General features: G+C 49.9%; 1 protein-coding gene across 1 annotated transcript in view; it reads left to right on the plus strand.

The window, feature by feature from the left end:
- The window catches only part of UBE2G1 (ubiquitin conjugating enzyme E2 G1), a 139,256-nt gene that overhangs the window by 14,264 nt on the left and 98,627 nt on the right, over positions 1-26,365 (plus strand). The window contains exons 2-3 of the mRNA XM_064377997.1: positions 25,406-25,597; positions 25,693-25,938. Of these exons, the coding sequence (XP_064234067.1) occupies positions 25,406-25,597; positions 25,693-25,938 (438 nt within the window). The remainder of the gene's footprint in view (positions 1-25,405; positions 25,598-25,692; positions 25,939-26,365) is intronic.

Genomic DNA, 26,365 nt, shown 5'->3' on the forward strand with positions numbered 1-26,365 from the left:
TCACTTGAACCCGGGTGGCAGAGGTTGCAGTGAACTGAGATTGTGCCATTGCAATCCAGCCTGGGCAACAAGAGTGAAACTCCATCTCAAATAATAAATAATAATAATAATTTATTATCTGAAATTCAAATTTAACTGTGTCCTTTTTTTTTTTTTGAGACAGTGTCTCACCCTGTGGCCCAGGCTGGAGTGCAGTGGCATAATCATGGTTCACTGAAGCCTCAACCTCCTGGGATCAAGTGATCCACACACCTTGGCCTCCCAAGCAGATAGGACTACAGGTACAAGCCACCATGCCTGGCTAATTTTTTTTTTTTTTTTTTTTTTTTTTTTTGGTAGAGATGGGTTTTGCCATGTTGCCCAGGCTGGTAATTGAGTGTTCTGTATTTTATCTGGCAATCCTAAGAAAAGAGGTTAAAGTGCTTAGAATGGAAGTTCTTGCTGCCCCTTTGAGAAGTCTTCATTTGGGATTGGGCAAGAGCCACCGGAAGAAACGTAGGCCAGGGAGGCTGAGGCAGGAGAATGCCTTGAACCCGGGGGGTGGAGGTTGCAGTGAGCCGAGATCATGCCGCTGCACTCCAGCCCGGGTGACAGAGTGAGACTGTCTCAAAAAAAAAGAAAAAGAAAAAAGAAACATGAGCCAAAGGAGGAGAAGGATCTAGAACACCAAGGCACGGATCTAGAACACCTCCTGGTCTGGTTCCCTACCTGCTGATCGTAGGCCAAGCAGCAAACACACTCTGGAAGCCTGGATGAGGGCTGGGCTCCACTGGCCCCAGCGCTCCAGCCTCCAGCCTCCATACCACGCCCTCCATCTGTCAGGCCCACACTTCCCAACGCACCCATCCCTGAGCCAAAAGACAGCGGCGGAAGGAGCGCCACCAAGTGGGACACCTGTGTTCATTAGCCTCCAAGGAACCAGACTGCGGAAAGCCAGGAGAGGACACACCCCAGAGGTAGTTTAACCTGCTGTGGCCGGACTGGCCACATTCACATCCCGGGGTTGGGCATGTGACTACTCCATTCCTTTAGCCTCTGGGAGGACATTCATCCAAGAAACATTTCTTCACGTCCTTGCTCCATCCCACAGACAACCTCCAACTCACCCACCGTCCCCCTGAAATTACCCCCCTCTCCCGGGAGTCGCCTGTCTGCTTCTCCCCCTCTTCTCCCTCAGTCCATCGGCCCCATTGGGGCCACCTCTGAGATCTCTGGGTCCCTCCCACTGCTCGGCTTGCTCATTCTCACTCTCCCGACCTGCTGCAGCCTCCTCCCCACTCCCCCCCCTTTCCAGCCCAGTTCCAATAAAATCAGGTCTCATCCTGCCATTGCCCTGCACAAATCTGCCCACTCAGCCTCAGAGGCCAAGTCCCAGCCCTCAGGGAGAGAAAAGCAGGACAAACCAGGGTGTCTGAGTAAAGCACGCCTCTTCCAGTCTCCCCAGATAAACTGCTCCTCATCCCAGGTGAGGGGGGTGAGGGAGACAGCTCCTGGGAGGGCCGAGGGTCCAGGCTGCCAGGCCATCTCATCTGCAGAGTGAGGAGGAGAGGGACAGTGACTCAGCCTGGGGCCAGGCCGGAGCCCACTCCACTTACAGACTGGCCTCTGGGTTTCTTTCATAGAGGCTCAGTCTTTTTCTTTGAGACGGAGTTTTGCTTTTGTTGCCCAGGCTGGAATACAGTGGCACAATCTCGGTTCACAGCAACCTTCGCCTCCTGGGTTCAAGCAATTCTCCTGCCTCAGCCTCCTGAGTAGCTGGGATTACAGGGATTCACCACCACTCCTGGCTAATTTTGTGTTTTTAGTAAAGATGGGGCTTCACCATGTTGGTCACGCTGGTTTCAAACTGACCTCAAGTGATCCACCTGCCTTGGCCTTCCAAAGTGATGGGATTATAGGCGTGAGCCACCACACCCAGCCAATCTATGAAAAATGTATATTAAGGGGCAGGGGGGATGTTTTATTATTTATTTGTAAAATTTTATTATTATTTTTAATCCTTTACTATTTTTTCAATTTCAATTATTTAATTTCTTTTTTTATTTTTTAAATTGTAAAATTAAATTTAAAAAATTTTTTTTCTTTAAAGACGGGGTTTCACCATGTTGGTCAGGCTGGTCTTGAACTTCCGACCTCAGGTGATCCACCCACCTTGGCCTCCAAAGTGCTTGGATTACAGGTGTGAGCCACTACACCTGGCCTCTATTATTTTTTGTTATATAGAGACAGAGTTTCACTATGTTGGCCAGGCTAGTATTGAACTCCTGACCTCAGGTGATCTGCCAGTCTCAGATTCCCAAAGTGCTAGGATTACAGGCGTGAGCCACCACGCCCAGTCTTATTTTTTATTTTATTTTATTTATTTATTTTGAGAGGTTGTTTCGCTCTTGTTGCCCAGGCTGGAGTGCAGTGGTGTGATCTCGGCTCACTGCAACCTCTGCCTCCCAGGTTCAAGCGATTCTTCTGTCTCACCTCCCAAGTAGCTGGGACTACAGGCATGTGCCACCACACCCAGCTAATTTTCATATTTCTAGCAGAAACGGGGTTTCATCATATTGATCAGGCTGGTCTCGAACTCCCGATCTCAGGTGATCTGCCCACCTCAGCCTTCCAAAGTACTGGGATTACAGGCGTGAGCCAATGTGACGGGCCTATTTTATTTTATTTTGAGACAGTGTCGCTCTGTCACACAGGCTGGAGTGCAGTGGTGCCATCTCGGCTCACTGCAACCTCTGCCTCTCAGGCTCAAGTGATTCTGCTTCCTCAGACTACTGAGTAGCTGGGATTACAGGTGCCCACCACCACACCCAGCTAATTCTTGTATTTTTAGTAGAGACACGGTTTCACCATGTTGGCCAGGCTTGTCTCAAACTCCTGGCCTCAGATGATCTGCCCGCCTCGGCCTCCCAAAGTACTGGGATTATAGGCCTGAGCCACCTCGCCCGGCAGGGGATGTTTTTAAAATGTACGTTAAAACTGTGAGAAAGGGCCGGGCGCGGTGGCTCAAGCCTGTAATCCCAGCACTTTGGGAGGCCGAGGCGGGTGGATCACGAGGTCAAGAGATCGAGACCATCCTGGTCGACATGGTGAAACCCCGTCTCTACTAATACAAAAAATTAGCTGGGCACGGTAGCGCGTGCCTGTAATCCCAGCTACTCAGGAGGCTGAGGCAGGAGAATTGCCTGAACCCAGGAGGCGGAGGTTGCGGTGAGCCGAGATCGCGCCATTGCACTCCAGCCTGGGTATCAAGAGCGAAACTCCGTCTCAAAAAAAAAAAAAAAAAAAACTGTGAGAAAGAACATTCCACTTATCAGATTGGCAAAACAAACAAAACAAAATAACTCAAGTTAGTGAAGGTGTCCTTTGTTTTTTGTTTGTTTGCTTGAGACAGGGTCTCTCTCTGTCCCCAGGCTAGAGTGCAGCGGCGCCATCATGGCTCACCGCAGCCTGACTTCCTATGCTCCAGCGATCCTCCTACCTCAGCCTCCCAGGTTGAGGTCCATCACACTCAGCTCATTTTTGTTTTTTGTACAGATGGGGTTTCACCACGTTGCCCAGGCTGGAGGTGAAGGTGCCTGAAACAGGCCCTACCACACATTGTTGGTGGGAAAGTTAATTGGTACAACCCCTTTGGGGGGCAAACTGGTAATATCTATCAAAAAATGAAATACACACGCTCTTTGTTCCAGTAATCCCACTTTCAGGAATGTACACTACGCGTACGCAAAACCCCAGACATATATCGTAAGCACCAGCACATTCACTGCAGCATGGCTTTCAGAGCTAAAGTTTGGAACTACATGGCGGCTGGTTAAATAAATTATGTGCGGGACACCGTGGCTCATGCCCGTAATCCCAGCACTTTGGGAGGCCAAGGCTGGCAGCTCATGAGGTCAGGAGTTCGAGACCAGCCTGGCCAACAAGGCGAAACCCCATCTTTACTAAAAATACAAAAAAATAAGCTTAGCTTGGTAGTGCGCACCTGTAGTCCCAGCTACTCAGGAGGCTGAGGCAGGAGAATCGCTTGAACCTGGGAGGCGGAGGCTGCAATGAGCCAAGATGGCACCAGTGCACTCCAGCCTGGCAAGAGAGCGAGACTCCATTTCAAAAAAAAAAAAAAAAAGGAGACCTGGCTCAGGAAAGGGGCTGGTAGGCAGGATCCTGGCTCCAGCCTGGTACAAGAGCTGCCTCCTTTGAACGGGCACAGGAAGTGGGTAGGAGAGTCCAGGCAGACAGGTAAACTAGGCAGAGCCTGATAGAGTAAGGAGGAAGCCAGAGACAGGCCAGGCTTCAGCTCTGCCCCTGGGCCAGCTTAGGGCCTCAGTGGGCGGAGGCAGGAGAAGCTGCCAAGGCCTGGGGAGCTGACACGGCAGAAGCTAGCAGGGGCGGGGCAGGTTCCTCCAGTCCAGGCAGATGCAGCTTTGCCTATGGGCACCTGCTCCGGGCCAGAGAAATGACCCTGTCCCTCAGGGGATGGGCACTGCACCCTCGTTTCAACAATGCCATTTTATATTATCCCCTTACATGCCATCAAATGTTATCTTTTTTTTTTTTTTTAAAGACAGTCTCACTCCGTCGCCCAGGCTGTAGTGCGGTGACACAATTTTGGCTCACTGCAAAGTCCGACTCCCAGGTTCAAGTGATTCTCCTGCCTCAGCCTCCCCAGTAGCTGGACTACAGGCGTGCGCCACCACACCCAGCTAATTCTCGTATTTTTAGTAGAGACGGGGGTTCACCATGTTGGCCAGGATGGTCTCGAACTTCTGATGTCATGATCCACCTGCCTCGGCCTCCCAAAGTGCTGGGATTACAGGCGTGGGTCACTGCGCCTGGTCCAGGTCTCCTTCTTTAACAGAGGATGTCTGTGCAGGCGGCTGGGAGACCTGAGATGCCGGCCACAGCAATCTGAGCCCTCAGATTACACATAAGACCCAGCCTCGGCAGGAAGCCACCTTGTTCCAAAGTACTGGGTCTGTCTCTTAATATTTGAAGCCAAAGGAAAAATACATGGGAATCAGAGAGTCAGAGCTGGACACACTTCCTGCTCCTCATTCCCCCTACTTTTCTTCCTACTTTGGAATCAGAGGACTTGAGTTCCTGTCCAAGATGAGCCCTGACTCCCTGAAGAAGTCACTTCCCTTCTTGGGACCTCACCTGCAAGAAGACAGGCTTGGGTCCAGAAAGCTACATATTAACAGGTGTCCCCAGGTGGTTCCAATGCAGCTGGTTGGTGACAGGTTTTAAGCAGCAGCTGCGGCCAGGCGCAGTGGCTCACACCTGCAATCTCAGCAGTTTGGGAGGCCTAGGCAGGCAGATCACCTGAGGTCAGGAATTCAAGACCAGCCTGGCTAACATGGCGAAACCCTGTCTCTACTAAAAATACAAAAATTAGCCTGGCATGGTCGTGGGCACCTATAATCCCAGCTATGGGGGAGGCTGAGGCAGGAGAATTGCTTGAACCCGAGAGGCAGAGGTTGCAGTGAGCCGAGATCATGCCATTGCGCTCCAGCCTGGGCAACAGAGTGAGACTCTGTCTCTAAATAAATAAATGGACAAACCCAGTGGTTTGCAACAACAGGAATGAATCTTAAAATAATTATGCCAGCCTGGGTAATGTAGTCAGACCCCTGTCTCTACAAAACATTTCAAAATCAGCCAGGTGTGGTAGTATGTGCCTGTAGCCTCAGCAACCTGGGAGGCTGAAGCAGGAGGCTCGCTTGAACCCAGGAACGTAAGGCTGCAGTGAGGCATGACTTCACCACTATACTCCAGCCTGGGAGGCAGCAAGATTCTGTCCCCACAAAAATCATAATAATTAATTAATTAAAAATAACTAAATGGCTGGGCACAGTGGTTCACACCTATAATCCCAGAACTTTGGGAAATCAAGGCAGGCAGATCACCTGAGGTCAGGAGTTCGAGACCAGTCCGTCTAACATAGTGAAACCCCGTCTCCACTAAAAACACTAAAATTAGCCGGGTGTGGTGGCAGGCGCTTGTAGTCCCAGCTACTATGGACGCTAAGGCAGGAGAATTGCTAAAACCCGAGAGGCGGAGGTTGCAATAAGCAGAGATCGCACCACTGCACTCCGACCTAGGCAACAAAGTGAGACTCAGTCTCAAAAATAAATAAAAAAATAAATGGCCGGGTGCAGTGGTTCACGTCTGTAATCCTCTCACTTTGGGAGGCTGAGGCAAGCGGATCACCTGAGGTGGGGGTTCAAGACCAGCCTGACCAACATGATGAAACCCCGTCTCTACTAAAAATACAAAAATTAGCTGGGCATGGTGGTGCACGCCTGTAGTCCCAGCTACTAGGGAGGCTGAGGCAGGAGAATTGCTTGAACCCAGGAGGCGGAGGTTGCGGTGAGCCAAGATCGCGCCATTGCACTCCAGCCTGGGTAACAAGAGCGAAACTCGCCGGGCGCGGTGGCTCACACCTGTAATCCCAGCACTTTGGGAGGCCGAGGCGGGTGGATCACGAGATCAAGAGATCGAGACATCCTGGTCAACATGGTGAAACTCCGTCTCTACTAAAAATACAAAAATTAGCTGGGCATGGTGGCGCATGCCTTTAATCCCAGCTACTCAGGAGGCTGAGGCAGGAGAATTGCCTGAACCCAGGAGGCGGAGGTTGCGGTGAGCCGAGATCGCGCCATTGCACTCCAGCTTGGGTAACAAGAGCGAAACTCCGTCTCAAAAAAAAAAAAAAAAAAAAAAAAAAATCTAGAAGGCCAGGCGCGGTGGCTCATGCCTGTAATCCCTGCACTTTCAGAGGTCGAGGCAGGTGGATCACCTGAGGTCACGAGTTGGAAACTAGCCTGGCCAAAAGGGTGAAACCCTATCTCTACTAAAAGTACAAAAATTAGCCAGGCATGGTGGTAGCACCTGTAATTCCAGCTATTCAGGAGGCTGAGGCAGGAGAATAGCTTGAACCTGGGAGGCAGAGGTTGCAGTGAGCTGAGATCGCACCACTGCACTCCAGCATGGGCAACAAGAGCGAAACTCCGTCTCAAACAAACAAACAAGCAAAAATTCTAGAAAGTGGCAGAAAGGGGATCAGAAAGTGGATGGGGTGAAAGGAAAGAGGGAAAGATTGCAGCAAGGCACAAAGAAACATTTAGGTGTGATGGAGAGGTTAATTATCTTAATAGGTGATGTTTTCATGGGTGTTTACATATGTCAAAACTCATAAAATTGTATGTGAATTATCAGGTCATTTTTAAAAGGTGATTATGAATGAACATGTGTTGAGCATATCCTAAAAGCAGTCAGACACTGAAGATGCCTGTGGAAATCAATTTGGATGCCTTTCTTTGAGATGGAGTCTCACTGTCACCCAGGCTGGAGTACAGTGGCATGATGCCTCACTGCAACCTCTCCCTCTGGGTTCAATCGATTCTCCTGCCTCAGCCTCCCAAGTAGCTGGGATTACAGGCACCCAACACTATGTCTGGCTAATTTCTTTTTTTTTTTTTTTGAGACAGAGCCTTGCTCTGCCAGCAGGCTGGAGTGCAGTGGCGTGATCTCAGCTCACTACAACCTCCACTCCCCCAGGTTCAAGTGATCCTCCTGCCTCAGCCTCCCGATTAGCTGGGACTACAGGCATGCACCACCACACCCAGCTAATTTTTTGTATTTTTTTAAAGTAGAGACGGGGTTTCAGCGTGTTGGCTAGGATGGTCTTGATCTGTTGACCTCATGATCCGCCCACCTCAGCCTCCCAAAGTGCTGGGATTACCGGTGTGAGCCACCTCACCCAGCCTATATTTGTATTTTTTGATAGAGATGAGGTTTCACCATGTTGGCCAGGCTGGTCTCAAACTCTTGACCTCAAGTGACCCACGTCGGCCTCTCAAAGTGTTGGGATTACAGGCATGAGCTACGGCACCTGGCCGTGGATGCTTTTAAGAACAAAGAACAGAAAACCCAACTGAGTGATATAAACAATAATAAAATGTACTATCTCATCTTCCTGGAAGGCCAGAGGCTACAGGTGCAGTTTGTCCCCTCCTAGTCCCAGACACTATATTTAGCTATATTATGGAAGCCCCATAATTGCCAAGGAACTTAGCTACAAGTAACAGAATCTACTCTAACTAGTTAATCAGCCAAGCAATGTATTTAAAGATGTAAATGACTCACACAGTCTCTGAGAGGGATACAGAATTGGGCTTGGAGGCTACATAGCCAGGAACAATACCCAAATTTTGCTCCTGGACTGTTATCAGCAGAGCCTCTGCTTTTTGCCACCACCAGGTACTGCAGCTCACAAGTGGAAGGAGCATCTCTCCTCCCAGGGCCTCCACTCCCACTGCCCTCAAAAGCTCCTCGTCTCCGCAGCGTTCTCATCCTCATACAGCTGACCTCTGAATGGATATCAGCTGCGTCTGATTGAACGAGCCTGCACTGTGTGCCGGAGTGCTGGCTACATGAGAAGCTAGACACAAGAGTCTGTCTTCTACTTGGGGAGGCAGAACTCATAATGTCTTGGCATAGAATGGGTTTTCAAAAGAATCTGGGTGGCCGGGCATCGTGGCTCACGCCTGTAGTCCCAGCACTTTGGGAGACCCAGGTGGGTGGATCACAAGGTCAGGAGTTCGAGACCAGCCTGGGCAACGTTTGTGAAACCCTGCCTCTACTAAAAATACAAAAATTAGCCAGACGTGGTGGCGGGCGCCTGTAATCCCAAGTACTTGGGAGGGTGAGGAAGAAGAATCTCTTGAACCTGGGAGGCGGAGATTGCAGTGAGCCGAGATCGCACCACTGCACTCCAGCCTGGGTGAAAAGGGAGACTCTGTCTCAAAAAATTAAAAAGCCAGATGTGGTGGCTCACACCTGTAATCCCAGCACTTTGGGAGGCCAAGGCAGACGGATCACGAGATCAGGAGTTCAAGACCAGCCTGGCCAATATGGTGAAACCCCGTCTCTACTAAAAATACAAAAAATAGCTGGGTGTGGTGGCACATGCCTGTAGTCCCAACTGCTTGGGAAGGTGAGGAAGAAGAATCACTCGAACCTAGGAGGCAGAGATTGCAGTGAGCCAAGATCATGCCACTGCACTCCAGCCTGGGCGACAGAGCAAGACTCCATCTGAAAAAAAAAAGAAAGAAAGAAAAAGATGCTGAGTGATGACAATATTTAAAAGGTCCCCTATAAACCCTGTTAGAGATTATCCCAGGCTGGGAAACATGGAGAAACTCCATCTCCACAAAAAATGCAAAATTTAGCTGGGTGTGCCAGCAAGTGCCTGTAGTCCCAGCTGCTCGGGGGACTGAGGCCAGAGGATCGCTAGAGGCTAGTGGGTCGAAGCTGCAGTGAGTCATGTTCCCGCCACACCACTTCAGCCTGAGTGACAGACTGAGACCCTGTCTCAAAACAAAAACAGAAACAAAAAAAGAAAGAAACTAGGAAATAAAGAAAAATCAGAATGATGTGACTTTTTTATTTTTGAGACAGAGTTTTGCTCTCCTTGCCCAGGCTTGAGTTGTCGGCTCACCGCAACCTCCGCCTCCCGGGTTCAAACAATTCTGCCTCAGCCTCCCGAGTAGCTGGGATTACAGGCATGCAGCACCACACCCAGCTAATTTTATATTTTTAGTAGAGACAGGCTTTCTCCATGTTGGGCAGGCTTGTCTTGAACTCCTGACCTCAGGTGATCTGCCCACCTTGGCATCCCGAAGTGGTGGGATTACAGCCATGAGCCACCACACCCAGCCAGAACGATGTACCTCTTGATGGAAGTACCCAATACCGCATATAAAGGAGTCCAGGAACAAAATCAGCCCCAAAGGTGATCAAATTGCTAGATCTAACTGCTTTACTTTACACAAAATACAGAGAATAGGAATGTTAAATGATACCATGAGGACACAATCAGTAAAACCCAGATTTTGTTTTTTCTATTTGTTTGTTTGTTTTCTAAGAGTTTCACTCGTCATCCAGGCTGGAGTGCAATGGTGCGATCTCGGCTCACTGCAACCTCTGCCTCCCGTGTTCAAGAGATTCTCCTGCCTCAGCCTCCCAAGTACCTGGGACCACAGGCGCCTACCACCACACCTAGCTAATTTTTTGTATTTTTAGTAGAGATGGGACTGCGCATGTTGGCCAGGCTGGTCTCGAACTCCTGACCCCCGGTGATCCGCCCACCTCAGCCTCCCAAAGTGCTGGGATTACAGGCGTGAGCCACTGCACCCCGCCATAAATCCAGATTTTAGGAAACTACATAGGAACATGTGACAAATATTCTTCAATAAACTGCAAGGAAAAACAGAGATTTTAGAAGGGGGAGCCTAGTGATTAAAGGAAACAAGAGTCATATTAACCAACCAAAACATATAGATCTTTTTTAAGATCATATTTAAAACAAACATTAATAGATTAATGATGATGATGATGAGTGGGAAGATCTGAACACTGAATATTTGATGATATTAAGGAATTATTTCACACCTGTAATCCTAGCACTTTGGGAGGCCAAGGCAGGCAGATTGCTTGAGCCCAGGATTTCAACACCAACATGAGCAACATGGTGAAACCCCATCTCTACAAAAACTACAAAAATCACCCAGGTATGGTGGCATACACATCTCATCCCAGCTGCTTGGGAGGCTGAGGTGGGAGGATCACTTGAATCTAGAAGGTGGAGGCTGCAGTGAGTTGTGATCATGCCACTGCACCCCAGCTTCCTTAACAGGGCAAGACTCCTGTCTCCAAAAAAAAAAGAAGAAGACAGAGGCCAGGCCCGGTGGCTCACACCTATAATCCCAGCACTTTGAGAGGCCAAGTCGGACTGATTACCTGAGGTCAGGAGTTCGAGCCCAGCCTGACCAACATGATGAAACCCCGTCTCCATTAAAAATATAAAAATTAGCCAGGGATGGTGGCAAACGCCTGTAATCCCAGCTACTGGGAGGCTGAGGCAAAAGAATCACTTGAACCTGGGAGGCGGAGGCTGCAGTGAGCCGAGATTGTGCCACTGCACTGCAGCCTGGGTGACAGAGCGAGACTCCCTCTCAAAAAAAAAAAAAAAAGGAGACAGAATTGCTAGGGCTAGAAAGATGTTACTGCTTCTCCCTCAATTCTTACCATGCTGGCAAAGCCGACTCCAGCCAGAGAAAGCCGTTCCCTTCAGAGAGATGCACATGGTGGTGTTGACCAGCAGGGCACCTCGCTAAGCCCGGGCCATGTGTCATCCATCGCAGTTCCTTTGGAAGAATTAATGTTATTGCTTTGATTATATGCTTATATCAACATACACATTTCCAAGGCCAGGAGTGGTGACTCATGTCTATAATCCCAGAGCTTTGGGAGGCCAAAGTTGGGGGATAGCTTGAGCTCAGGAGTTCAAGATCAACCTGGGCAACACAGCAAGACCCCATCTCTTAAAAGAAAAAAAAAAAAAGGCCGGGCGCAGTGGCTCACACCTGTAATCCCAGCACTTTGGGAGGCAGAGGTGGGCGGTTCACGAGATCAGGAGTTTGAGACCATCCTGGCCAACATGGTGAAAACCCGTCTCTACTAAAAATACAAAAATTAGCTGGGTGTGGTGGCACATGCCTATAGTCCCAGCTACTCGGGAGGCTGAGGCAGGAGACTCGCTTGAACCCGGGAGGCGGACGTAGCAGTGAGTCGAGATTGTGCCACTGCACTCCAGCCTGGCGACAGCCTCAAAAAAACAAAAACAAAAACAATACACACTTCCAAAGTAGAGCTAAACAGAATAACCAGGGGTACTTATGCTTTTGGAGGGGGTTAGGGAAGTACATGGAGTGTTTATGGAGACTCTGTGGAAGGTAAATGGTCACAGGCTTGCTCTTGTGCAATTCAGCATGCACTGTTGAGAGTCACGCGCTGTGTGGGGCACACCACCATTCAAGATAAGCCCTGCTGAAGAACTAAAGTGCGGTTTCTATCTCAGTCAGACTCTCTCAGGCAGTGGGTTAAAGGACTTGATTTTCTTTGGGAATGATAGCCGCCTCTTCAGGGCAAGATTGCAAGATGTTCGTGTCTTCCTGTAGGGTGAGAATTAGGTCCTGAATGCTACAAGATTGCCTGTCACTGCCAGCTTTTCTCATTTGCACACACCTGCTGAATGAATGTGTGAAAAATAAGTGAATGAATGAATAAGCAAATGACTGTCTGAAGGAGCAAACAAGTGAATTTTTAAGCATATCAGGAATAAAACAGGGTCATTATATATGAGCTGCTTTTGCTCCTCTGGGAAAAGCAATTCTTTTTTTTTTTTTTTTTTGAGACAGAGTTTCGCTCTTGTTACCCAGGCTGGAGTGCAATGGCGCGATCTCGGCTCACCGCAACCTCCGCCTCCTGGGCTCAGGCAATTCTCCTGCCTCAGCCTCCTGAGTAGCTGGGATTACAGGCACGCGCCACCGTGCCCAGCTAATTTTTTGTATTTTTAGTGGAGATGGGGTTTCACCACATTGACCAGGATGGTCTCAATCTCTTGACCTCATGATCCACCCGCCTCGGCCTCCCAAAGTGCTGGGATTACAGGCATGAGCCACCGTGACCGGCCCCCTTTCTTTTTTTTTTTTTGAGACTGGGTCTCATTCTGTCGCCCAGACTAGAGTACAGTGATGAGATCTCAGTTCACGGCAACTTCTACCTCCCAGCTTCAAGCGATTTTCCCTCCTCAGCCTCCTGAGTAGCTGGGATTACAGGTGCCCACCCAGCTAACTTTTTGTATTTGTAGTAGAGACGGGGTTTCACCTTGCTGGCCAGGCTGGTCTCAAAGGCCTGAGCTTAGGCAATCTGCCTGCCTCAGCCTCTCAAAATGCTGGGATTACAGTGAGGAGCCATCACGCCTGGCTTATTTGCTTTTCATTATTATTTTTTTTTACTTTTTTTTTTTTTTTTAAATAAGATGGGGTTTCACCATGATGGCCAGGCTGGTCTTGAACTCTTGACCTCAGGTGATCCACCCACCTCCGCCTCCCAAAGTGCTAGGATTACAGGTGTGAGCCACCGCACCCGACCTATTTTTTACTTTTTTAACACAAAAAAATTAGTAAAATTAACAGTGGCTTATTCTGTAGTGTCAAGAACACAGTATAAGCCTCTGTTAGCTTTACTAACTTTATTTTAAATTAAAAAAAAAAAACATGAGGCACACCATTTAGCACCACCCTCTGATGGGTGCATAAAGCCGAATATCAAATTTAATAAGCATAGTCCTACAGTAATCTTGACAAATTCCCATGTTATTAATTTTATAGGATTCATTAGTTCATTCAAGAGATATTTGTTAGGTGCTACTCTGTAGCAACATTATATTAAACTCTGAGAACAAAGACATGAAACAGAGTCCTGGCATCACAAGCTTGTACATAGAAAAGAAAACTGATCAATTGCAGGACCAGATGACAAATGCTAGGATAAGAGATGTAATACATGCTGGAGGAAACAGGGAAGATAAGATTAGAGATTGTGAAAGTTATTTTGGAGGAAGTTTGCTTCTTTCAAGGATCTCAAAGATGGATTAGCAGGTATGAACCACATACATCTAGCAGAGAAGAGTGTTTTAAGCTACTGGAACAACAAACGAAAAGACCTTTTGGAGGAAGGAAAGAAGTGTAGTGTGTCAGAAGTATAGAGTGTCAGGATGAGGCCAGAGCATCCCTGGAGACTAGATTGTGAAGGGCAGGCATTTAAATCAAAAATGGGGCCAGGCGTGGTGGCTCACACCTGTAATCCCAGCACTTTAGGAGGCTGAGGCAGGCGATCACTTGAGATCAAGAGTCTGAGACCATCCTGGCCAACATGGTGAAATCCCGTCTCTACTAAAAATACAAAAATCAGCCCAGCACTGTGGAGCACATCTGTAATCCTGGCTACTCAGGAGGCTGAAGTGGGAGAATCACTTGAACCCAGGAGGCGGAGGCTGCAGTGAGCAGAGACCTCACCACTGCATGCCAACCTCGGCAACAGAATGAGATTCCATCCCCCAAAAATAATAAAAACGAAAAACCAAAACGGGGAGCATGGATCTCATCCTGAAACAGTGGGAGGCTCCTGAAGAGTTTTCAGTAGGAATGGAACCATAGCAGATTTTTTTTTTTTTTTTTGAGACGGAGTCTTGCTGTCACCCAGGCTGGAGTGCAGTGCTGTGATCTCAGCTCACTGCAACCTCCACCTCCCGGGTTCAAGCTATTCTCCTGCCTCGGCCTCCCAAGTAGTTGGGATTACAGGTGCCCGCCACCACTCCCAGCTAATTTTTGCAGTTTTAGTGTCGACGAGGTTTCACCATCTTGGCCAGGCTGGTCTCGAACTCCTGACCTCAAGTGATCCATGTGCCTCAGCCTCCCAAAACTGCTGCGATTACAGGCGTGAGCCACTGTGCCTGGCAGATTTGTATTTTTGAATGTTTTGCTGTGGCTGCAGAGAATAGACGAAGGAAGGAGGGTTGAGACCAGTGGTCTAGAGGCCCTAAGGGAGGTCGTGGCAGTCACCCAGGCCTGGATTAAGAGTGTTCACAAGAACGTTGAGGCCTTGGTGATCCATGAGATGCAGAAGAGAGAGGAGGGAGCATCAAGGGTGACTCTCCTCCTTCTGACTCAGGTGACTGGCTATCATTGGTTATGGCAGAGCAGGACTGGGGAGAAGACAGAGAGTTTGGTTGTGGGCAGTTTAAGGTGTTCATGGGACTCTTTGCCCCTTGCTAACCTTACCTGAACTTGGCTCTTTTCTGAGGATTCCCCTCAAGGGAAAGCTGTCTCGTCTCTTTTCTTTTTTTTTTTAAAGACGGGTTTTCACCGTGTTGGTCAGGTTGGTCTTGAACTCCCGACCTCAGGTGATCCACCCGCCTTGGCCTCCAAAGTGCTTGGATTACAGGCGTGAGCCACAACACCAGGCCTGCTGTCTGGTCTCTCAAAGCCAGCAGGTGTAGCACATTCTCCTCGTTCCCCATTGCTGAGTCTTAACCTTTTCAACCCTTTCTCCTCCTTTTCCTTCCCCTAATTCTAGCTTTTTTGTTTTGATTTGAGACAGAGTCTTACTCTGTCACCCAAGCTGGAGGGCAATGGCATGTTCTCAGCTCAGCGCAACCTCTGCCTCCAGGGGTCACACGATTCTCTCACCCCAGCCTCCCGAGAATCTGGGACTCTAGGTGCCTGCCAACATGCTCGCTAATTTTTTTTTTTTTTTTTTTTTTTTGAGACGGAGTTTCGCTCTTGTTACCCAGGCTGGAGTGCAATGGCGCGATCTCGGCTCACCGCAATCTCCGCCTCCTGGGTTCAGGCAATTCTCCTGCCTCAGCCTCCTGAGTAGCTGGGATTACAGGCAGGCACCACCATGCCCAGCTAATTTTTTGTATTTTTAGTAGAGACGGGGTTTCACCATGTTGACCAGGATGGTCTCGATCTCTTGACCTCGTGATCCACCCACCTCGGCCTCCCAAAGTGCTGGGATTACAGGCTTGAGCCACCACGCCCGGCCATGCTAATTTTTTTTTTTTTTTTTTTGAGACAGAGTTTCGCTGTTGTTACCCAGGCTGGAGTGCAATGGCGCGATCTCGGCTCACCACAACCTCTGCCTCCTGGATTCAGGCAATTCTCCTGCCTCAGCCTCCAGAGTAGCTGGGATTACAGGCACGCACCACTATGCCCAGCTAATTTTTTGTATTTTTAGTAGAGACGGGGTTTTACCATGTTGACCAGGATGGTCTCGATCTCTTGACCTCGTGATCCACCCGCTCCGGCCTCCCAAAGTGCTGGGATTACAGGCGTGAGCCACCGCGCCTGGCCAATTTTTGTATTTTTAGTAGAGAAGGGGTTTCCCTATGTTGGCCAGGCTGGTCTGGAACTCTTGACCTCATGATCTGCCCACCTCGGCCTCCCAAAGTGCAGGGATTACAGGTGTGAGCCACTGTGCCTGGCCACGTTTTGTATTTTTTAGTAAAGATGAAGTTTCACTTTGTTGGCCAGGGTGGTCTCAAACTCCCAAACTCAAGTTATCCCCCCACCTCGGGTTCCCAACGTGCTGGGATTACAGGTGTGAGCCACTGCACCCGGCCAATTTTTTAAAGTCTCTTTTAGAAACAGGGTCTTTGCTGGGCATGGTGGCTCATGCCTGTAATCCCAGCTCGTTGGGAGGCCGAGGCAGTCAAATCACCTAAGATCAGGAGTTTGAAACCAGCCTGGCCAACACGGTGAAACCGTGACTCTACTAGTAATACAAAAATTAGCCTGGCATGTAGTCCCAGCTACTCAGAAGGCTAGGGCAGGAGAATGGCGTGAACCCAGGAGGTAGCATCTGTGGTGAGCCAAGATCCTGCCATTGCACTCCAGACTGGGCGACAGAGTGAGACTCTGTCTCAAAAGAAAAACAAGCAGCTTGTCAAACTCCTGGCCTTAAGCCATCTTTTCCTGCTTGGCCTTCCAGAGTGTTGGGATTACACAGTTTCCAGCCACTGCACCTGGGCCCTAGCTTTTTTTTTTTTCTTTTCTTTTCTTTTTTCTGTGTTTTGAGATGGAGTCTTGCTCTTTTGCCCAGGCTGGATTGCAGTGGAGAGATATTGACTCACTGCAACCTCCACCTCCTGGGTTCAAGCAATCCTCCGGCCTCAGCCTCCCAAGTAGACCATGCCCAGCTAATTTTTTTTTTTTTTTTTTTTTTTTGAGATGAAGTCTCGCTCTGTCACCCAGGCTGGGGTGCAGTGGTGTTATCTCAGCTGACTGCAATCTCTGCCTCCCGGATTCAAGCAATTCTCTGCCTCAGTCTCTTGAGTAGCTGTGATGCCTGCCACCATGCCCAGCTAATTTTTTGTATTTTTGGTAGAGTTGGGGTTTCACCGTGTTGGTCGGGCTGGTCTTGAACTCCTGACCTTGTGATCCACCCACCCCGGCCTTTCAAAGTGCTGGGATTACAGGCATGAGCCACTGTGCCCGGCCTAATTTTTGTATTTTTAGTAGAGGTGGGATTTCACCATGTTGCCCAGGCTGCTCTAGAACTCCTGACCTCAGGTGATCTGCCTACCTCAGCCTCCCAACCTGCTGGGATTGCAGGAGTGAGACAATGTGCCCGGCCTTTTTTTTTTTTTTTTTTTTTTTTTTTTTGATACTGAGTCTGGCTCTGTCACTGAGACTGGAGTGCAGTGGCATGATCTTGGCTCATTGTAGCCTCCACCCCCCAGGTTCAATTGATTCTCCTGCTTCAGCCTCCTGAGTAGCTGGGATTACAGGTGCCCACCACCATGCCTGGCTAAGTTTTGTATTTTCAGTAGAGACGGGGTTTCACCACGTTGGCCAGACTGGTTAAACTGCTGGCCTCAAGTGATCTGCTCATTCTTGGCTTCGCAAAGTTTGGAGATCATAGGTGTGAACTGCTGCGCCCAGTCAGCCCCGAGCTGGTTTGAAGTTAACGCCATCAGCTGCGGCACTTGCTTTAGTGCTGTGACCCTAGACCCACTCATCACGGACTTTGCTTCCTGGCTCACAGCCCTTGTCTTCCTTCCACTCCAGCCCTCCTGGGGACCTAATTACCCATGTGGGTGACCCATCAGTACCCCTGCCTGTCACTCACTTGACTTCCTCTCCTCCCCTTCCCACCTGCTGGCCCATGTTCCCATGAGACAGTCTTGTCACCCAAAACCACACCACACCCCGATTCTCAGTTTCCAGACACATACCTGACCACCATTTCTTCTCCTGCCAGCTTGCTGGCTTTAGTGTTCACACCATGCAGCTCTTCCACCCCAACAAGACCCTGTTCTGGGTACCATCTTTTCACCATTCATCATTTCCCTCCCGTTCTCTCTTCTCTTCTGAGCTTAGAGAATAGTGCATGACTGCACAACCCTTCTCTCCATACGCCCTCAACAAACTTGGCTGTTCGTCTCCCTCCCTCTCCAGTTTACTTGCCTGGCTGATCCTCAAGCCTGAGTGAACCCAGCTATCAGTCATAACTGCACCTGAGCAGCTGAACATTACTGGAAAAAAAAAAAAAACCTCAACTAGATCTACAGGCTGTACTTTCAGTTTATGACCACAAACCTCAAATAAGCTCCCAGCACTGAGACCTGTACCTCTGCGCCTTACACTCAGCCTGCCGCCCCTCCGCTCTGACCGCCCTCAGCACCGTTCCATCAACATCCTCCATCAGGGTCAACAACCCCTTCCCCGTTTCAAAATTCAGAGCACACCTCTCAGCCTCTGCCTTTCTATACTTCTCAGCGGCATGTCGCGGTTGATCGTTCCTTCCTTCTGAACGTTCCCTTCTTGGCTTTTGTGAAACCACACTAGTTTTTCTCCTCTTTTGTCTTTTCTTTCTCAGCCTCCATTGCTGGTTCCTTCTTCTCCATCTGACCTCTAAACCTTGGGGTGCTTCAGGGTCTTTTATTTATTTATCTTTTTATTTTAATTTATTTAATTTATTTTTTTAAAGACGGGGTTTCACCATGTTGGTCAGGCTGGTCTTGAACTCCTGACCTCAGGTGATCTGCCCGCCTCGGCCTCCCAAAGTGCTGAAATTACAGGCGTGAGCCACTGCGCCTGGCCAGGACCTTTTATTTTTTATTTTAGGCCTTCTAATTTTTATTTTATTTATTTTATTTTATTTATTTATTGAAGACAGAGTCTCACTCTGTGGCCCAGGCTTGAGTGCAGTGGTGTGATCTCGGCTCACTGCAACCTCTGCCTCCCGGGTTCAAGCAATTCTCCTGCCTCAGCCTCCCAAGAAGCTGGGATTACAGGTATGCGCTACCACAGCCAGCTAATTTTTGTATTTTTAGTAGAGACGGGGTTTTACCATGTTGGCCAGGCTGGTCTCAAACTCCCGACCTTAAGTGATCTGCCCGCCTTGGCCTCTCAAAGTGCTGGGACTACAGGCATGAGCCCCAGCGCCCAGACTATTTATTATTATTATTTTACAGACAGAGTTTTACTGTGTCACCTAGGCTGGAGCGTGGTGGTGGCATCACAGCTTACTGTACCCTCCTGGGCTCAAGCAATCCTCCTGCCTTAGTCTCCTGAGTAGCTGGGACTACAGGCACAAGCCACCATGCCTGGCTAAAATGTTTTCATTTTTTTGTAGAGACGGGGTCTCACTATGTCACTCTGTTGCCTAGGTTGTGGCTTTTTTATTTTTTAATGTCATTACACATTCTCCCTAGGAAACCTAACACTGACCTCTACAAATTGATGTCTGTAGCTTTGGTCTCTTTGCTGAGCTTGTCTTATGTAAGCATATACTAATTTGACACCTCTGCTTGGATATCTAATAAACAGACAAAACATAACTCATCCAAAATAGATCACTTGAGACCACTCCAAACCCTGTTCTCTTCCCCATTTTCAAATCAAACCGGTTATTCCAGGAGTCATAAACCTAGGAGTCAGCCTTGATTCTTCCGTTCCCCTCCACCCACAATTATTAGCAAGCCCATTCCATTTAAATTCAAAAATGTATTTCAAATCCTTCCCATTCCACTCTCCTGACACATTTTTATCATCCTTGCCCCATGATAGCCTTTTAACTGGCCTTCTAGCAATTTTTTTTTTTTTTTTGTCGAGATGGAGTCCCTCCCTGTTGCCCAGGCTGGAGTGCAGTGGAGTGATCTTGGCTCACTACAACCTCCACCTCCTGAGTTCAAGCGATTCTCCTGCCTCAGCCTCCCAAGCAGCTGGGACTACCAGGCGTGCACCATCACACCTGGCTACTTTTTTGAATTTTTAGTAGCGACAGGGTTTCACTGTATTAGCCAGGATCTCCTGACCTCATGATCTGCCCGCCTCAGCCTCCCAAAGTGCTAGGATTACAGGCATGAGTCACCGCGCCCTGCCACAATCTTTTCTCTTTTATTTTTTTCCCCTCTTTTTTCTTTTTCCTTTTAGACAGCAGGAAAGGTGATTTATTGAATGGTTGTTACACTCAGCCACAAGTAAATACAGAAATAGTCCAGAATGTCACAGGTCCAGGGCAAAGGACCAACACGGGCAGTTTTGGTTATGAGCAAGGTGGGTCTCAGAGGTGATGGGCGATCAGAGGTTGATGAAGTTCTAGATCCGCTGAGACAAGCTCTGACGGTAGCATGCAGTCCACAACTTGTCCCAGCATCCCCAGCGGCTGGCCTTCCATGTTTCTGCTCCTGTGGCCCCCACGGTGCAACAGGCTAGTGGTTTACTTGGACCTGCCTCATCTTTCTTCTTCTGCACTTGAGGCTGTGCAGCATTTGCTTCTTCCTCCACTTGGCTGTCATGGCGCAGAGGTTTCCAAGAAAATGGCGCTCCTTTTTTTCTTTACATTTTTTTAGAGACGAGGGGTCTCATCTTTTTGCCCAGGCTGGTCTCAAACTCCTGGACTCAAGTGATCCTCCCACTACAGCCTCCCAAAGTGCACAGATTATAGGCGTGAACCACCACATCCAGCCCTCTTTTCAATAAAGAGCAAAATAAGCTTTAAAAAATGTAAATCCAGGCCGGGCACGGTGGCTCAAGCCTGTAATCCCAGCACTTTGGGAGGCCGAGGCGGGTGGATCACAAGGTCAAGAGATCGAGACCATCCTGGTCAACATGGTGAAACCCCGTCTCTGCTAATACAAAAAATTAGCTGGGCATGGTGGCGCGTGCCTGTAATCCCAGCTACTCAGGAGGCTGAGGCAGGAGAATTGCCTCAACCCAGGAGGCGGAGGTTGCGGTGAGCTGAGATCGCGCCATTGCACTCCAGCCTGGGTAACAAGAGCGAAACTCCGCCTCAAAAAAAAAAAAAAAAAAAAAAATGTAAATCCAGAGGGGCGCAGGGGCTCATGCCTGTAATCCCAGCACTTTAGGAGGCCGAGGTGGGCAGAACACAAGTTTAGGAGTTTGAGACCAACCTGATCAATATGGTTAAACCCTGTCTCTACTAAAAATACAAAAATTAGCCAGCCGTGGCACCTGTAATCCCAGCTACTCAGGAAGCTGAGGCAGGAGAATTGCTTGAACCCAGGAGGTGGAGGTTGCAGTGAGTCGAGATCACACCACTGCACTCCAGCCTGGGCAACAGAGTAAGACTCTGTCTCAAAAAAAAAAAAAAGTAAATCAAGTAAATCCGGAGGGGTGCAGTGGCTCATGCCTGTAATCCCAGCACTTTGGGAGGCTAAGGTGGGTGAATCACCTAAGGTCAAGAGTTCGAGATCAGCCTAGCCAACATGGTGAAACCCCATCTCTACTAAAAATACAAAAATTAGCTTGGTGCGGTGTTACGCACCTGTAATCCCAGCTACTTGGAGGCTGAGGCAAAAGAGGTGATTGAAAATGGGAGGCAGAGTTTGCAGTGAGCTGAGATCGCACCATTGCATGCCAACCTATGCAACAAGAGCAAAACTCTGTCTCAAAAAAAAAAAAAAGAAATAAAGTCTAGGCACAGTGGCTCACGCCTGTAATCCCAGCACTTTGGGAAGCCAAGTTGGGCGGATCACGAGGTCAAGAGATCAAGACCATCCTGGCCAATATGGTGAAACACCATCTCTACTAAAAATACAAAATTAGCAGGTGTGGTGGCACATGCCTGTAATCCCAGCTAGTCGGGAGGCTGAGGCAGGAGAGGCACTTGAACCCGGGAGGTGGAGGTTGCAGTGAGCCGAGATCGTGCCATTGCACTCCAGCCTGGGCAACAAGAGCAAAACTTCATCACACACACACACACACACACGAAAGTAGCGAAAGTAATCCTGATCACTCTCCTCCCAAGGCTTTTTTTTTTTTAAGACGGTGTTTCACCATGTTGGTCAGGCTGGTCTTGAACTCCCAACCTCAGGTGATCCGCCCACCTTGGCCTCCAAAGTGCTTGGATTACAGGCATGAGCCAACACGCCCAGCCCCAAGGCTTTTATTTATTGCAACTAAACAAAATTCTGAATTCTTCACTGTGATCAACAGGGTCCTCTGAGATGACACCTGCCTGCCTCTCCAAATTCCACTTATAGCCTCTTTTTCATTAAGCTCTAATGGAGCTGCTCCACCCATGCTGACCTCTTTTGTAGCCTTTTTATTATTAAAAAAATTTTTAATTTATTTTTTATTATTTTAAACAATGAGATGGCTGGGACTTGGGAGTTGGGGGGGCGAGGGTGGGGTGAGTCTCACGATGCTGCCCAGGCTGGCCTCAAACCCTTGGGCTCAAGAAATCCTCCCACCTCAGCTTCCCAAAGTGCTGGAGTAACAGGCTTGAGCCATGGCATCCCACCCCACCCTTTCTAGTCTTTGTAACAGTCGATAATTCTCCACTGAAAATCTTTCCTTCCACTGGGCTGTGGCAGCAGCCATCTCCTCTGCCTGACATGCTCTTCCCCAGAATCTTCAAATGCCATATCCTGTTTGTAATCTCATCCCAATTAAAATCTTTTCGAAGGCCTTCCCTATCTTATCTAGACCAGACCCTATTCCTCAGTTGTTCACTCACTCTATTCATTTCCATCTTATCACTTTCCATAATCCAATGCTGATTTTTTTTTTTTTTTTTTGGAAACAGGGTCTCCCTGTATTGCCCAGGCTGGAGTGCAGGGGTATGATCATGCCTCATTGCAGTCTCAACTTCCTGGGCTCAAGGATCTTCCCATCTCAGCCTCCCAAGCAGCTGGGACTACAGGCATGTTCCACCATGCCTGGCTAATTTTTTAAATTTTTTGTAGAGATGGGGCCTCACCGTGTTGCTTGGGCTGGTCTCGAACTTCTGGGCTCAAGAGATCTGCCTGCCTCAACCTTCCAAAGTGTTGGGACTACGGTTGTGAGCCACCAGGCCCGAGCAAATGCTGACCTTAATACTTGTTTACTTTTTTTTTTTTTGAGACGGAGTCTCATTCTGACCTCAGCTCACTGCAACCTCCATCTCCCAGATTAAAGTGATTCTCCTGCTTCAGCTTCCCGAGTAACTGGAATAAGAGGTGTAAGCCACCATGCCCAACTAATTTTTATATTTTTAGTAGAGACGAGTTTCACCATGTTGGCCAGGCTGGTCTCGAACTCCCGACCTCAGGTGATCTGCCCGCCTCGGCCTCCCAAAGTGCTGATATTACAGGCGTGAGCCACCAAGGCTGGCCGTTGTTTACTTTTTGACTGTTCTGTGTCACTAGATGTTAGTGTCATGAGGGTAGGAACCTGGTCAGTGTAGTTTACACCTAGACCTCAAGTCCTAGGATTGTGTCTAGCTCGTAGGAGTTGCTCAATAAATGTTTGTTAAATAAAGCAATACAGTTAGACAGTTGGATGTGCCGGGGTTCACTGAGGCTTGAGGATCAGCCACGCAAGTAAACTGGAGAGGGAGGGAGACGAACAGCCAAGTTTGTTGAGGGCATATGGAGAGAAGGGTTGTGCAGTCATGCACTATTCTCTAAGCTCAGAAGAGAAGAGAGAACGATGGATGGTGAAAACCTGGTACCCAGAACAGGGTCTTGTCGGGGTGGAAGTGCTGCATGGTTCGAACGCTAAAGCCGGTAAGCTGGCAGGAGAAGACATGGTGGTCAGGGTGGGTGGCTGGAAACCAAGTATTGGGGTGTGATGTGATTTTGGGTGGCGAGACTGTCCCACAGGAACATGGAAAGGCCAGCAGGTGGGAAGGGGAAGAGAGGAAGTCAAGTGGGTGACAGGCAGGACTACTGGATGGGTCACCCACATGGGTAATTAGGTCCCCAAGGTGGAGGGCTGGAGTAGAAGGAAAAGAAGGGGTACGAGGCAGGAGCCAAAGTCCGTGATGAGTGGGTCTGCGGGTCACAGCACCAAAGGGGAGTAGCAAGTGCTGCAGCTGATGGCGTTAACCTCAAAAGCGCAAGGGCTCAGGTGCAGTGGCTCACATGTGTAATCCCAGCACTCTGGGAGGCCAAGGGGGAGGATCCTTTGAGGCCAGGAGTTTGAGACCAGGTTAAGCAACAAAGCGAGACTGGCCTCTCCGAACTTGGTACCTAGTCACACGGGTCAGAAGGAGAGTCACCCGTGGTGCGCCCCACTCTTTCCTATACCTGATGGATCACCAAGGCCTAAATATTCTTATGGACATTCTTTAATCCAAGCCTGAGTGACTGCCACAATCTTCCTAAGGGTCTCCAGGCCACTGGTCTTTTTGCCTTTCTTTTTTTTTGAGCCTGGAGTCTCGCCCTTGTTCAGGCTGGAGTACAATGGCGAAATGTTGGCTCTGACTCCCGAGTTCAAGCGATTCTCCTGCCTCAGGCTCCCAAATAGCTGGTATCACAGGCACCCGCCACCACATTCAGCTAAATTTTGTATTTTTAGTAGAGACGAGGTTTTGCCATGTTGGCCAAACCAACATTGTTTTGCTGAGGCAGGAGAATCGCTTGAACCTAGGAGGCGGTGGTTGCAGTGAGCCAAGATTGTGCCATTGCACTCCAGCCTGGGCAACAGAGCAAGACTCTGTCTCCAAACAAAAAAGAAAAGAAAAGAAAAGAAACTAACCAGGAATAGAAGGAAATTTCCATGACTTGTTAAAAGGTATCTATAAAAAAATTTAGAGCATAAGACTTGAAAGTGAAACATCAAAACAGTCCCTTTGGTCTATTTTGTAGGGGGCAGTGGTTCACACCTGTAATCCTAACACTTTGGGAGGCCGAGTTGGAGGACTGCTTGAACCCAGGAGTTTGAGACTAGCCTGGGCAACATAGAGAGACCCCTGTCTCTATAACACAAGTTAAAAAATAGCAGGGTATGGTAGTGCGTACCTGTAATCCCAGATACTAAGGAGACTCAGATGGGAGAATTCTTTAAACTCAGGAGTTCCAAGCTGCAGTGAGCTATGATCACTGCGCTCCAGCCTGGGCGACAGAGAGAGATGCTGTCCATAAAATAATAATAATAACAGGGCCAGTCGCGGTGGCTCAATAATAATAGGGCCAGACGCAGTGGCTCACGCCTATAATCCCAGCACTTTAGGAGGCTGAGGCGGGCGGATCACTTGAGGCTAGTAGTTTTGAGTTCAGCCTGGCCAACATGGTAAAACCCCATCTCTACTAAAAAATACGAAAATTTGCCGGGTGTAGTGGCACGTGCCTGTAATCCCAGCTACTCGGGAGGTTGAGGCAGAACCACTTGAACCCGGGAGGCAAAGGTTGCAGTAAGCCGAGATGGCGCCACTGCACTCCAGCCTGAGCGACAAAGTGGGACTCCGTCTAAAGAAAAAGGAATCTTTTTGTGCACTCTTCATGTAAAGAGAATTATCAGCATATATTGCCTCTATTTTGGTGTTTGGTTAAAATGCGGCACACCACTACTAACTTCGGCTTTCTAACAATGCCTAATTTGCACAGCATGTGGCAGTGTTAGATGGCTTTTGCGCGCTCGCCAACGACTAGATATCTAGCACTTCTTTCGGCCCCTTCGCTCCCATATCCACGGCTTCTATCCAGTGGCTGTATCTTGACCCTCCGCGACCTCTTTGTCATGGCGTCCGCGACTTGGGCTGGCAGCCGGGCGTCGACCTTCCCAAAATGGCGGCGGCCGGGCCGAATGCGCCCAGTGGGCGGGGCTCCGCCGCCGGGGGCGGGGCGGGAGGCCTCGGGGTCGGGCTAGCGGGCTGGAGGCTTCCCAAGTCGGCAGTCTGAGCGCGCCTGCGCCGAGCGGCCCTGCGCGCAGTGAGGCAGTGGCGGGGGAAGGCACCGGTGGGGCCGACGGGCGGGTTGAAGGAGGGAAGCGGGCGAGCGAAGTCCCAGTGCGCGCCGCGGCAGCCCGGGCACCCTCCCCTTCCGGGCGTGAGTCGCTGTAAGAAGAGCTGAAGCGAGTGGACTCGCACCGGCAGTGAGGCGCCGCTCCCGCCGCCTCAGCCCGGCCTCCTTCGGCTCCGGCGCTCGGGTCGCGGGGCCCGGGTTCCTCGGCACACCCCGCTCCAGCCGCCCCCAGATCCTGTCCCCAGCCCTTTGGAAGCCCCGGCGCCAGCCCGGGCCCTCGGCAAGGAGGATGACGGAGCTGCAGTCGGCACTGCTACTGCGAAGACAGCTGGCAGGTGAGCAGGCGGTCGGCGGGGCGCCGGGCCCGGCCGCGATCGCGGACAGCCGCTGCCTGGTCCCTCCTCTCCTCCTGCCGGGCCGGCGGCCGCACGGCCGAAGGGGCCCGGGCCTGCGAGGGTGGGGACTCGAGGCTCCGATCCCGGCCGGGCCCACTCGTTCTCGCCCGGCTCTCGGAGGGCATTGGGGGCGGGGACGCGACCCAGCTCCGGCCCCGGGGGTCGAGAGCAGGCGGCCCCCTCCCCCAGTGTTGGGTAGAACGTTGCGGGGGAGGGGCTGAGTGCGGGTCTCCCGGCCGGGGCCGCCAGCCTGGAGGGGCGGGTCCCGGGCTCAGGTGCGGCCGGGGCCGCCGGACGTTCGCGGCCGGGCGCAGCGTCCGGGCCCAGCGCGGCTGTGAGTCGCAGGCTCGGTGTCTGAACCGCGGGG

Source organism: Aotus nancymaae, unplaced genomic scaffold (assembly GCF_030222135.1).
Source record: "Aotus nancymaae isolate 86718 unplaced genomic scaffold, 86718_ANA_hifiasm-v0.15.2.pri h1tg000018l, whole genome shotgun sequence".
NCBI lineage: Eukaryota > Metazoa > Chordata > Mammalia > Primates > Aotidae > Aotus > Aotus nancymaae.